The sequence below is a fragment of the Barbus barbus genome (assembly GCF_936440315.1).
Source record: "Barbus barbus genome assembly, chromosome: 38".
In the NCBI taxonomy this organism is placed as follows: Eukaryota; Metazoa; Chordata; class Actinopteri; order Cypriniformes; family Cyprinidae; genus Barbus; species Barbus barbus.
Genome location: NC_136716.1, coordinates 7,506,415 through 7,521,390, shown reverse-complemented (window position 1 = coordinate 7,521,390; position 14,976 = coordinate 7,506,415). Strand labels below are relative to the sequence as shown.

The following is a 14,976-nucleotide window of genomic DNA, read 5'->3' as shown; positions in this document are numbered from 1 at the left end:
ATAGCCTTGATAATACTTGGTAAAAATATGCAGTTTTACTAATATTATTTGAAATATCTTTCCTTTATGTTGATTGTAAATTAATTTGAGGTGTAATTAATCGTAATGAACCACATAAACCTGTACAATTAATTAGTTTGAAAAAAGTTATTATTCACAGCCCCTCAAAAAACAGAATCCATTGATCATCACCATATGTGTTGAACTAAAATGCTTTAAAAACTTGAAAAATGACAATCGGAGAGTTTTTGTGAACATTTATAATGCAAATCAATTGTTTGCATTCTAACAGTATTCGCAAAAAAATCTGTGTGGTGTTATACAAATTTTTAAAGCATTTTTATGGGAAATTATTAAAATTAACTAATTAATTTGGGTTACACTTTATTTTAAGGTGTCCTTGCTGCAGTGTAATTATACATTTAAGTACTGAGTAATATTAATAAACTACATGTACTTACTATAAGGTTAGGGTGTGGCTTAGGGGTACTTGCATGCAATTGTGCATAATTTATTGTTATTATAAAAGTGTTAACAATTTGTCCTTATGGAAGAAGTGTAATGATGCATTACACTTAACACATAATTTTTTTATAATCATCAAAAAAACTTTTAAAATAAACATTGCGAATATTTGATTTATAACAGCCCTAGTATAAATGCAAATTTCAATTTGTAATGCAGTTTGAAAGCACTCAGGAACTCCTAGCGGACACTGCTGGTCCCCACTGAATGTATACCAACACAGAGTGAGATTAGTAGAGCTGTGTACTCACCAGGACTCTAATATCGAACCTCCGCTCCTGCGGCAGGTACTGTGGGACCCTGAGCACACAGTTCAGCGCCGTGATGATTAACTCCTCCTGCTCGCCCGTCTTTGTGCTGCCCCATTCTACAGACAGAAAGAAAACGCACTCAATGGCTGCTGCACACACGAGTTCAGCGTTAGTTAATCAGGGATTTTCTCTGACTGTTGTTCTCCAAGCTGCTCACATCTGCCTTATGACTGAGTACTCCTGCATTATGCTGAAGGGTTTGGCAGCAATACTAGCGAACAGCTAGCCAAAGCAGCACCGCTAACAGAAATCCATTTGGCACATCGAACAAAGGCCATGCAAGAAAGCCAAAAGACTCTTATTGACTAAGCCTTTTAAAAGCAGAATAACAAATCCTCTATATGTAGGCATAATATAATGAGACAGCCGCTGCGGCCCAGTCGCCTGATTGTTCAGCTGAACAGCTTCCAGAGCATATTACATTTCAGCATTGGGAAGTAACTACCAAAAAGCAGCAAAGTTATTAGGTCGGTAATGACTAGTCAATATCTAATAATGAATTTTATTACTGATTAGTTGGGTCTTTGTGCTGAAAATGGAGAACGTTTGTCTGTGAAAACACTTCACAGTAGTGAAAAGGGTGGTTAAAAAGCAAGCAGATTGTAGTCTCCAATTGTCTAAAGCTCAAAGTTCACTTCAGCTTTGATGCAAACACTTGCAATATGCGTATAGTCAAGTGCATAGCATTTCTATACTCTATTGGCGTGCATGAACACAGGCCTGTCAAAGATTCATGCTTGTCCAGTGTCTGCACCATTTCTCTCCAGATGTTATGGGCAATATAAAAATAAAAAAAAATCAACTGTACTCATTTAAACTGGAGTTGTGGGAATCTTTGAATTCCCTCACACAGGCATAAAAGTAGATACAAGTGCAAGCCGCGAGCTTCAGGACAAACAAACTCAAAGCGAATGTGAAAGTCTGTCAGTAGTACGTGAGTTTCGTGCATTTATTACGTACTGCATTCCAAACGGCAGAAATAAAAGCATATCTAAAGAAAAAAAAAATAAATGACCGAGTGGAAGCGGTCTCTAGCAATACGCACGTGTCTCAGTGCATATTCTGTGCAATGAAGCCCGCTGTATTCACACAGGACGTGGCATACGCTGCGCTGGCCAGAGCGAAACAAGCCAGTTTTCAAAACTTTTACAGGGAGTTCAATTCGGATGCCCCGTTTCTACTGCCCGCACGGGTAATTGTCACAGAGCAAAAGTTGAAAAATGTTGAACTTTGACCGCAGCGCACACGCAAGCTCGCCCATGTGCGCTCCACTGCGCATGTGCTTTGGTCGATCCAACAACAAACCGTCCTCGCGAGGCACAAGCTATTGAAATGAATGGGTTTCACAGTGAAAGCTGCTTCTCTAGCGCACACGTGCCATACGCGGGAAAAAGCCCAGATTTTAAAATAGTGTGTATGCAAATGACGTAATAGGCTATAATCGATTATATGCAACGATTAATTTCGACACCCCTAATGCATTCAGTATATGCTTACTGGGCTGATGACAAAATTTGCATTACAAACACTTCATGCATACCATTGCATAAGTATACTTTGGTATTTACAGTTCAGTACTTTTATACTGAAAAGGGATGATTAAAACTAATTCAATCAAAAGACCACAACTATCTTTTGTATTAAGAACTGAAAGAGCTCTGTGTCACGACACATGTTCAAGAGAAGCCTTGTGACGTCTTGTGAAGCAATCTATGGAATCAGTGCACCCAACAGGGAAATGGTGATTAAATTAACTGACTGCCCTCAGGCCTTCAGGAAGGACAAATCATTTCTAAAGGACAATCATTTATTTCTGTTGCTATTAGAGCAAGTGTATCAACAAATAACGTGTGTGATGTCTTATATATATGCTTGGTGTTTTATGTAATCAATGAATTTTAATCTTTGCCTTATAACTTTCCTTTGAATAGATAATCAGTGTTTAGTATTGTGTCAAAGCTTATTTTAAATGCAGAACGTTGAAATGAATGACAGGTGCATATTATATACACTGTTCTTAAGATGACATTTTTAACAGAACTTACAGAAATATTATTAAGATAAAATAAGAGCTAATAAAATACTTACACAAGTATTTTCATAACCTTTTAAAGACTTCACTGAGTGAGAACATTTGATCAACATGGTAAACGGAAGTTCAGCCATACTTGCTTGATGCAAACGCGCAAACCTGGTTAGTTATGCTTCAAACAACCACAGTTGAGATTCTATTGACCATATTTAATGTGCTCTATTTATGTGTGTTGATGAATGTTTATGTGTGGATAAAAGCCTAAATTAAACTGTTCATATTATATAGGGTTACATATAGTATGTCTTTATGTATTAATGCGTTTATCACAGACTTTTCAGATATCTCTCAAGATTCATTAAAAATACCTTCATTTGTGTATTGACGATGAACATAAGTCTTATGGGTTTGGAATGAGGCTAAGTAATTGATGAGAGAATTTTCATTACTGGCTGAACTATTCCTTTATATGTAGCTTTGTAAGTTATAGTTTCAAAGTAGCTTTTTTTTAACACTGTTACTTTTACAGTGCATTCCTTCACAGTCCAAATGGAAGGTTTGTTTTGTTAAAGGTCCTGGTCTTTGTACTTACCGTTGTCATGTGTGAGATTTAGCAGGACTCCGATGATAGCTCGCATACAGTCTTCTACAGCTTTGCCCACGTTGCTGTTGCTGCAGTAGGGCAGCGGCGTGCCCGATGAGCACAGGCCTCTGTTCACCTCTCCACTGTACCTCTGGATCATCTCCTCACAGTGCCGTAACCCTCTAAAACAAAGACAAAATAAAAATGAAATGTCCATTCAAATAACTATTTTAGTATCCAAAAACATCTTGAAGGGACAGATCGCTGAATTTGTTTTAATTCTTACATTTAGTACTCATCCTAATTTCTTACACAAGTTATTATATTGCTTTAGATATCTTGTGTAGTGCACAAGTCAAGCAGCTTTCATGGTGCTTTCCCCCTTCACATTCATTATATGGAAAAGAGCAGCGTGAACTAGGGATGGGCGATAAACGGTATATTGAGAATGCAATAAAATATGCCAATCAGTGCATGTTCTGTGCGTGTTTGTGGGTGCCGTCTCAACAAATGAGGACATGAACAAAGTCAGTCATTCAGGTTTGGAACACCAAGTGGATAAAAAAAAAATTAAGAATTGTGAGTAGTGGTTCTCAACTGGTGGGTCACAGTCCTGTTCTAAAGGCCCGTTCACACCAAGCACGATAACTATAAAGATAACGATAAAGATATAGTTCTAAAAATCATTCTCAATATTAAAGAATACTAGAGTCCACACCACAGCTATAATGATAATTCACAGAGAAACGATATCGTTGGAATCACTTTCAGAATGATTTTTTCAAGTTGATGAATGATAAAAACAGTGACTCCCAATAAGAATCCATCCTGCGGTCACGAGGTGGCAAATTTAAAGCGGCAGACTAGCGTGCGCTTAGAATAACAGACATTATCATTCTTGGTGTGAACGGGGCTTTAAACAATGATACTTGCAAAAACTAAAATGCAGCCATACAAACCATATAAGCATACAGTGGTGTGAAAAAGTGTTGGCCCCCTTCCTGATTTTTTATTTTTTTGCATGTTTGTCACACTTTAATGTTTCAGATCAAACAAATTTAAATATTAATCAAAGATAACACAAGTAAACACAACATGCAGTTTTTGAATGAAGTTTTTTATTATGAAGGGAAAACAAAATCCAACCCCACATGGCCCTGTGTGAAAAAGTGCTTGCCCCCTAAACCTAATAACTGATTGGGCAACCCTTAGCAGCAACAACTGCAATCAAGCGTTTGCGATAACTTGCAATGAGTCTGTTACAGCGCTGTGGAGGAATTTTGTCCCACTCATCTTGGCAGAATTGTTGTAATTCAGCCACATTGGAGGGTTTGAGCATGAACCGCCTTTTTAAGGTCATGCCACAGCATCTCAATAGAATTCAGGTCAGGACTTTGACTAGGCCACTCCAAAGTCTTCATTTTGTTTTTCTTCAGCCATTCAGAGGTGGATTTGCTGGTGTGTTTTGGATCATTGTCCTGCTGCAGAACCCAAGTTCGCTTCAGCTTGAGGTCACGAACAGATGGCCGGACATTGTCCTTCAGGATTTTTTGGTAGACAGCTGAATTCATGGTTCCATTTATCACAGCAAGTCTTCCAGGTCCTGAAGCAGCAAAACAGCCCCAGATCATCACACTACCACCACCATATTTTACTGCTGGTATGATGTTCTTTTTCTGAAATGCTGTGTTACTTTTACACCAGATGTAATGGGACACACAACTTCCAAAAAGTTCAACTTTTGTCTCGTCAGTCCACAGAGTATTTTCCCAAAAGTCTTGGGGATCTTCAAGATGTTTTCTGGCAAAACTGAGACGAGCCTTTATGTTCTTTTTGCTCAGCAGTGGTTTTCGTCTTGGAACTCTGCCATGCAGGCCATTTTTGCCCAGTCTCTTTCTTATGGTGGAGTCATGAACACTGACCTTAACTGAGTTAAGCGAGGCCTGCAGTTCTTTAGATGTTGTTGTGGGGTCTTTTGTGATCTCTTGGATGAGTCGTCGCTGCGCTCTTGGGGTAATTTTGGTCGGCCGGCCACTCCTGGGAAGGTTCACCACTGTTCCATGTTTTTGCCATTTGTGGATAATGGCTCTCACTGTGGTTCGCTGGAGTCCCAAAGCTTTAGAAATGGCTTTATAACCTTTTCCAGACTGATAGATCTCAATTACTTTCTTTTTCATTTGTTCCTGAATTTCTTTGGATCTCAACATGATGTGTAGCTTTTAAGGATCTTTTGGTCTACTTCACTTTGTCAGGGAGGTCCTATTTAAGTGATTTCTTGATTGCGAACAGGTGTGGCAGTAATCAGGCCTGGGTGTGGCTAGAGAAACTGAACTCAGGTGTGATAAATCACAGTTATGTTTTAACAGGGGGGTGGGGGCAAACACTTTTTCACACAGGGCCATGTGGGTTTGGATTTTGTTTTCCCTTCATAAAAAAAGCCCCTTCATTTAAAAACTGCATGTTGTGTTTACTTGTGTTATCTTTCATTCATATTTAAATTTGTTTGATGATCTGAAACAACAAGTGTGACAAACATGCAAAAAAATAAAATCAGGAAGGGGGCCAACACTTTTTCACACCACTGTATATAGTTAGCACAGTAAAATAAAGGGCTCTTAATTTAAAAGCAAGGAAAAACTAAAAGGTTTTGCTGTCATTTAGAAAAAGTCAGTTAAATTAGATGGATGCCATAGGTTGCATAAGATTACATTACACCCTAAAAAAAAAAAAAAAGTATAAAAGAAAATATCACTATCTAAATTCAATGCACTTAGAACTTGGACAAAATCTGTTCTGCAGCAAAACCAGCTGAGAAGCACTACTTTAAGGACTTTTGCAAACTCCATTCATTACTGCAAGCACAAAAATAATGGCCGTTGATAAATCAAATCATAATTTACAATCTATTACAGGGCATCAAAGCCTCTTCACAGATCCTTCAGTAGAACATAAGGTGCATCTTGACACGGTGATGTCACATTTGAACATTTAAACACCAAGGCTGTTACTATAAGTGCTCTATCAGCATCTAAATAATGGCTGTTCAGAGTAACACTCAAGATGGAAAAACAGCCAGCAGATAACAGATGCAGCAGGAAGTGCGCACATCCTAATGGATTGCATTTACGCCACAGCCAGGGTCAGCAGACACTAACACAAGCTGCATTAGCTTTCTCTAGAGAGGGAAAACTTAGCTCTGCCTCTCTATTAGTCCCCAAGACGTGTGTGTGAGTGAGATAGCAATAGAGAGCGAGGGAGTCTGAATCCACAGCACATGCGCTACAGTACGACCAGCTTCATGCAAAATGCCACTAATGCGCTTAGCATAATGAGAGGTCATTAGCGAGCGAGATGGGAAATGGAGGTGGAGGTTCATGTATTCATATATTAGCGGGGTCGTTATTAATGCAAGCCTGCCGTACTCTCTAATTGAATTAGAGCCAGCTGAACGAGCTCTTCCAGCAGTGTGTGTGTGTGTGTGTGTGTGTGTGTGAGCTGACTTTGTTGACTCATCTAGATCCTCTTCACAGTCCTGAGCACCCGTGTTTGGTTCGCTGTGCACTCTGAAGGGTCTGACCCCATCTAGAGAGCTGGGCCATCAGCTCGTAATTACATTAGCAGCGGAAGAGAGGCCAGACCGCCTCATGCGGACAAGTATAAGCTAGATTTACCATAACAGATGCCTAAATGTGCTTTCACATGGAAAGTCGATTTTCTGAAAATGTGAGTGGTACTTGCCCACGTAAGTTGTTGCTGGGATTCTAGGGTGTTATAGATGCTTGCCAGGGCATTGCTTCATAGCTGCTAAAGTTTCTTTCTGAGTGGTTTTTAGTGCTGCTTGCTAAGTGGATTGTTAGTCACCCAAATCAAAAGAGCCAGTAAGAATTTAAAAAGCATCTCTATAACATTCTGAGCTCTAGATAAGGCTTTGCCGCCTCCTTCAAATGTATGTTTTTAATGCAACTTTTCCTGTTTTATCATCTGCCATGAAAGAGTTTATCATCTGCCATCTAAGTCACAATAGTGATTTCTGAAACCAAGGACAGAAAAAAAAACCTTTTATAACATATGAATGGTACAATTATAAAATCAGTCTATATGACTCATGCGCTGTATGCACCCTTTTCACAGAAAGCATTTCTGCAATAATTATCATTGTATATACACTCTACTGTATTATTGGGTTCTGCAAGTGGGTTGCTTTCTAACTTGGTATATGTTTGACTTCTTTCTCCCATCAGACTCCCATAAACCATGCTTTTTAGAAAGCTGTAAAAAAGCAATAATGGATTTTTATTTTTTTTTGCTCCCATGTAGCTCTAAAGAGGTTTATCCTGTAAAATAAATGTGCAAATAAACTCCAAAGTCATCTGAAGCAATAGCTTTGTGAGACCAGATTAAATGCAAATATTCAATGTTAATCTCTGATAACTCCGAGATTATGATCAAATATGAGGCATGAAGCTGTGATATCAAATTCAGATGGACAAGCTTTATTGTTCCTAACAGCTCCTGATTACTGCATGCTTTCATTGTTTGCAGAGTGAACATTCTGATGTAAGAAAGTAAATTAGGGGAGTTAGGAATGACAAAAGGGACTAAATGACTATGGTTAACTATACTTTTAATTGTTTTGAAGTTGGACACTTCAGACAGTATGCGAGTCTCATTAAGGTTTGAAATGATTGGCCTCTTTAGGATATGTCAGCATGGCTTGAGGCGTATCAGAGGGTGTTCTCTGGCACAGCAGCTCTGCGCTTATGGTCTTGGCAGCTGGTGTTGTTGTTGATAAAGTGTTCCTGTTACTCTTGGGGTTGTTAATGAGTCTGGAGGCTGTCTGCTGTAATGAGGAAAGCTAGCGGTTAACCTGCACCCTGTCTGACCACACACTACCAGGTGCTTCCTGCCAAAACTATCAGGAAAACATGACAAGTGTACTGCTACATTACTGTAAAACTACAGCTAGACAACTGCTTTTTCTTTTGGAGGCACTTACTTTGCTGAAGACACTATGAGCTGAGAGTCCTTGTACGCGATCAGGTAGGCCTGGTTTTCTGGATTGTGAACAGTTACCTGTATCGATAAATATCAAATTAAAAATAAGTTAAAAAAGAGCCACAATGCAAAAAATAATCCTCTTCTAAATGAGCTCAGTAGAGATAGACTCTGCTGTTCAGTCTACAGTAGGCTAATATCAAGGTTAATGCAGTCTGTTTATCCCTTAATGAAATCTACTGAGGTTTACAGCTGGCTCCCTCTACCAAGTACAATAATCAGCAATCCCTCATTAAAAAAATAAGGTCTAAAAGAATAAGGTCTAAAGTTATAAAGCTATAGTAAAAGATTAAATTGTCACACATGACCAGAATCTTACTAGGGCTGTCGCGATTCGTCTATTTTAGTCGACTAGTCGATTTTTAAAAATCGCCGACTTCATTTTGTAAATAATTAAATAAATAAATAATTATATGCGATGCAGTTCACACAGTATATGGTCTTTAATTATGTACATGCGTGTAGTTAAGATCGTGCGTCTCACAGCGGCTCCGTTCACAGTAGCTCCACAGAAACTGTTATCATTTACATGTATGGAGCGACTCAAACTCATCTCTGCATGCTGTTGAGTTTATACGGTTTGATGTCCACATATTCATGTAATTACAGCGGCTTGAGCCTTTCTGTCCTAAAGAAATGGTCCAATATTAAAGATTAAGTGTACGTTTGAATTAAATGGTGCTTGGTCAATATTAATTAAACAGTAATGTGTAAAAATAATCATCAGGCCGTCGGCGCCTCCTGTAGGCCTTTGTTGTAATGAATAATCTACATTATCTCTATTGTTTATAATACATTATGTATTTTAACAGTTTAGTTCAATAAAACCATATGATTTCTTGCTTTTGATTTTGACTTTATTTGAACTAATTATTGCATCATTGCTATTATATATGTACTTTAAGTCATTTTAAAAGCTATTGTTCACTTAAATCCATTTTTATTACCACACACAAAAAATATATATAATTATAGGGCCCTATGAAATCCGTTTTATTTCCAAATTCAGTTTTTAAAATTTTATTAATAAAAAAGCCTGCCTAATTAATTGAGTTTTACAGTTTTATCTGTACCAAATTCTGTTTTCCATTATTTTCTGGATTCCATTTGAATTGTTCCCAATTGTTTTAAAACAGTAAATTTATTTAATTATTACATTAAATATAGTAATCTTGTAATTCAAAATAATTAAATATTTCAAAACACACTTTCGCATTATGGCAAAGCTGTATTTTCAGCAGCCATTACTTCATTCTTCAGTGTCACGTGATCCTATAAAAATATAAACGTTAAACTCAGTTAAGATGTTTGATATTTTTGTGGAAACTGTGATCCTTTTTTTAGGATTTTTTGATGAATAGAAAGTTCAAAAGAACAGCATCTGAAATAGCAACGCTACAATAATGTTACAAAAGATGTGTAACTTTTGTATTAATTTCTTTAAAAAAAAAAAAACCTTACTGCCGCAACCTAAATGAAGTATAATGTCTTATTGTAAAAGCCATATGAAAGTAAATATAATTCTCATTTTTATATTAATGCTAAAAAATACGTGAATTTGGATTGAAATCTTTGTATCCCATGTAAATGGATTTGCATGTTCAAGAACAGTCTGGATTCACATAATTCAACCTCATTCAGAGTACTTTATACTGCACGTGTTTACTTCTAAATAACATATGCATGACAATCACAACTCAAATGCATGGATGAGTACCAGACTTACACTTTCTAGAACACGCAAACATCTCTCAGCCCCCCACAATGACTCCACTAGGTTCTCCTTATCATCCTCTCGGCTCAGGTTCTCCACACACTCTTTAACTGTGGGGAAACACACATGCTCGTTAAATCACTCTCACAAGCATCTTATTATAATATGCATGTATGTGAAACCCAGGAAAATGGGATGTTCATGACTTAATACAACATAACACAATATTAACATAATATCAAACTTCTATATCAAATAACGGATAACAATCAGATCTTTAATAATATGCATGTAACTTTGGCAAATACTGAGCAAAAATAGAAGACCTTTATCTACAATGTGGTCCAGGCCTCCCAGAAGCCGGAGTTCTTCTTTAAACCAATCCCCCGCTCTCTTCGACGTCAATGACAACAATGTCTCCATTGCTAAATGTCCCGCCTGCCAAGACAAAGACAATGCACAATCAGTCTGAAAGATACATTCAGCTATAATGACTCCATTATGCAAATGTAAAAGTTCTATTTCCTAAACAGAACATTAAAACAAATGTAAATAGAGAAATGCAAATAACAGTTTAATATAAAAATCTCTTGATCTAGCTCTGATGGCTAAAGCAAAATATATAATAGTTTAGTTTAATGAATTTATGTATGAATATAGAGAAAAGTTCTTGGAGAGGGTTTTATGTTGTGTTTCACTGTGCTAACAGTCACAGGATGCATTATGTTTAGTCCGTGCATTTTTTAAATTAAATGTCTGTGCGAACATGCTCCAGTCAGATTTACATTTACCAGTGTGTCGTGTCTCTGTTTTTTTTTTTTTTTCAATGTCAGCATTTTCAGCACTGAAGTTTCGTAGTCAAGTAACAGCTGACGTTTTCAAATTCTTGAATTCTGTTTCATTCTGATGTGTTCCACCCAGCTGTTTTTGAACTTGTCCTGTGAGAACAGCTTATAAAAACTACACTGTCAGCATCACGCTAAACCCTCTCCGAGAAACAAAACTTTTTTGCAACATTTGCCATGTTCAACAATAAAATCTACTTGTGAATAAGCTGCATGATAATGTTTAAACAGTTAATCGTGATTATTCTGCAAAAAAAAAAAATCATTAGTCATTTTATTTATTTTACATTTCATTAGAATTATTGCGCATATTACATAAGCACAAATCGAGAGAATGCATGGTTTAGCAAACAGCACAAACATGAAAACGTGGGGGGGTGTAAACGACAATGTAATTTTGGGATGAACTATTCTTTAACAGTTGTTGTGACTAGTTGTTGGTACAATACACTGACTGATATTTTTTTGAAAACATCCTTAGAATGTACAACACAAGCAATGAAGTGTATCCACTAGAGGGAGCAGAATCTGAACCTTTCTGACCACAAACGAACACAATCCCTCATCCACATGTTCTATCACACAAGCAGAATAATAAAAAAAGTGCAAATCCTTGACAGGAAAGTTTGCAGATGTAAACAAACAGAACAACCGCACTGCAGCAAGAAACACCAGCCAATAACAAACCACAACTGATCTCGAGCTTACCGTGATATTCTCCAAGTCGAGATGCTTATTATGGACGGTTTCACAGAGTTTGCGAATCTTTTCTTTTACTTTGTTCATCTCTTTTGTCGTTAGCTGATCAGCAATGGATTTGTCTTGTTCTAGTTCCAGCAAACGAATCATTAAATCCAGACTGGCCCGATCCAGGTCCATGTTCAAACGGTCTCGGCTGAGAATGTACATGAGAGAGGCCGTACACAGAGCTAGATTCTGAGGAAAGGGCCAAGGACAAGAAGTACAATCAATTAGACATAAGATATCAGGCAGTGAAGGTTTCTGAAAAGTCCAAACATCTTTTGACTTACTGGATGTTGAGGTGCATCATTGAGAGTTTTAAAGACCTGAGCCACTTTCCCACGAGCCCTCAGGTGCATCCTGAAACTGGGCATGGCACACCGTGTGGCCAAACTAATAACACTGCACACAAATGCAACAGAATTGTAATGAGAAAACACCAAGCCTGTTGCAAATACAAACATCAGGCCATATTTAAAATATTGGAGAATGGTTAGAATATACACTGAAGGAATTTTTCTGCACCTAAGGCAGCGTGTGTTAAGGGGTTGACCAGTCTTCAGACCAGTGGCAAGATACTCAAAGTCATCGGTGAACTCCTGATTCTCGCCAAATTCCACCACGTCATTGAAGTGCTTCACGTGCTGAACAACGGTGAACAACTGTAGAGAAAAAGAAAGCAACTGTTTAATCTCATGATGGAAATATTCTTTGATGAACAGTTTGGTCTTTTTAGTTTCAGTGAATATAAAGAGAACGCTCACTTTCAGTATATAACCATTCACAATTCGGATAAGCTTGCATCCCAAAGAGATCTTATCAGCCCCGCAGTGGAAAACGAAACCATAACTGTACGGTTCGGCTCGAAGTGGCGCGGAATGGAACGGTTATGAAAAGAGAACCGTTCAGCGCGATGGTGGAAAAGCGGCTATCGAAACTCCACGAGGTGAGATCTTGCATAGAGCCTCAGACCGAAGGAGATTGACAGTTATTTTGTGTCTCTTCCATTTGCGAATAATCGCACCAACTGTTGTCACCTCATCACCAAGCTGCTTGGCGATGGTCTTGTAGCTCATTCCAGCCTTGTGTAGGTCTACAATCTTCTCCCTGATATCCTTGGACAGCTCTTTGGCCAATTTACACTAATGAGATTTCACATATTAGTGAAATCTCCACCTGGTGGCGCAAAGGGACAGCTGACACCATTGCTCAGACTGGAATTTTCACTAGTAAATGAAGATTAAATAATCAAATAAATTGCTACTGATTTTTTGTCAGTGAAACCCTCCAGTGAGTTTTTACTTTTTTTTTTTTTTTTTATATATAGATATTTCATACATATATATATATATATATATATATATATATAAATAAAAATGCACACACGCATGTATATATTTAAGAAAAATATGTTGTGTTTATATTTGAAATATATTTATATTTAATATAAATTATATGAATATACATATATGCATGTAAATAGATTTAAATATTTTCAAAATATATACTGTGTGTATTTATACATAAATAATAAATGTACACACGTAAACAAAAACTTATTTTGGATGCGATTAATCGTTTGACACTAATATATATACACATAGGTACATGTACATACACTACACACACAAACCTATATATACACACATACATACGATACTGTACGCCAAAAGTTTTGTTGAGAGTGTAAATGCACCTGTCACAAATTTCTATTTGATCTTGTTAATGTTTACTTATCAATATATGCTACATTTGCTACATTCTGTAAAAGTAGTATTTACATAATTAAGTGGGTAAACTTAGTTAAAATAGTTTCAACAGTTTTTGCTTACGGTACAGAACATTTTGAAATTTTACTCGAATTTAGGGATGGGCGATATGGGCAAAAAAAATGGATTACAATTATTATTTTTTTCATCAGTTGATATCGATAATTATCAAGATAGATGTCAAACCACAAATGTCTAATCTAATTACTGTCATATTAAAAATAATAAATAATAATTTAAAAGTCAGCTGCCTGAAGCAGATTAAGTTTCGTTCCACACGGCGCACACAAAGAAATGTAATCACACGAGGCCAGCAAATATAGTTACACATCGTTTTTCATTATTCGTTGATAATGTTAGCCTGCTGTCAAACATAAAGACCACAAAAGAGAGTTATAATAAAATGAGGGTGGTCTGGAAACAATCCGAACGGCATACAGCTTGCAGCTTAGATGAAAAGCGATTCAATGGGCAGAGTAAGAGGTGAGCGCTGTAACGTAGGTGGGCCTGAACAACTGTTTAACACCCACAGTCAGAGTTACTCCACAGAACATCAGTGCTTTCTGGACACCATCAAAAAGACCTTTTTGTATAACTATAACGGTCCTTATGATCATGCCAGCATTTTGAATATGCTGCCACTGAGACTTTCAAATTCAAAATTAATTGAAAAACAGCTGCACTACTTTGCATGCATATAAAGATTAAAGCTTTATGCCTTTATCATTGGTTCCATGCCACTGACTTTCAAACTTAATTGGCTCCTGCTCGGGCTTTTAGTATAAAGTTGCCAAATATTCAAATGTCTAGTGCATTACAAATCTTTTAACTCAGCAGTCTCTGTACTTAATATACTTTTTTCAGAAGTGATGGAGGAAAGAAAAAAAAATTGGAAAATGATCATTTTTATTTCCAAGATAATTATAACTAAATATCACTTATTGAATTAAAGTGACAGCAAGCATACTACATCCACAATATTTAATACTGCATTGTGTATCATGCTGTTTTGAAAAAGTAGTAGATAATATGCATGATTTGCATGCTAAGCAGCAAGGTTCTGCATGTGCCAAATCAGATGGTGTTGTGAAGTGTTTGCACTCACCTCCTTGTGTTCTTTCCTACATTTGAGTGCAGTGACCATGTCCTGGTAAGGTTCTGTGGGGACAGTGACGGACTTGATGACTTTAGGAGGAGGAGCTGGAGCTTTGAACACTCCGTCATCCTTGTGCGAGTTCGACTCTTTACTGCCTCCCGATGAAGCGGCCTGTGCAAGAGCGACAACTCACAATTAAAGCATAACAGCATGTTTGGAAGCACTGCAGAGCTGATTCACATATAGCCATATAGCTGCCAACAACCGACCCACTGCTGGTTATGTAACATGACGACTAAAGATTG

The 14,976-nt window shown here is 37.3% G+C and overlaps 1 protein-coding gene across 1 annotated transcript in view; it reads right to left on the bottom strand.

Annotated features, from left to right (window-relative positions):
- LOC306858000 (wings apart-like protein homolog) overlaps positions 1-14,976 on the bottom strand; it is a 63,329-nt gene that overhangs the window by 7,915 nt on the left and 40,438 nt on the right. Inside the window, exons 7-15 of the mRNA XM_079398334.1 lie at positions 14,681-14,842; positions 12,332-12,468; positions 12,097-12,208; positions 11,774-12,001; positions 10,547-10,658; positions 10,233-10,330; positions 8,448-8,524; positions 3,461-3,633; positions 777-892 (exon numbers count right to left, since the gene is read on the bottom strand). Of these exons, the coding sequence (XP_079254460.1) occupies positions 777-892; positions 3,461-3,633; positions 8,448-8,524; positions 10,233-10,330; positions 10,547-10,658; positions 11,774-12,001; positions 12,097-12,208; positions 12,332-12,468; positions 14,681-14,842 (1,215 nt within the window). The remainder of the gene's footprint in view (positions 1-776; positions 893-3,460; positions 3,634-8,447; positions 8,525-10,232; positions 10,331-10,546; positions 10,659-11,773; positions 12,002-12,096; positions 12,209-12,331; positions 12,469-14,680; positions 14,843-14,976) is intronic.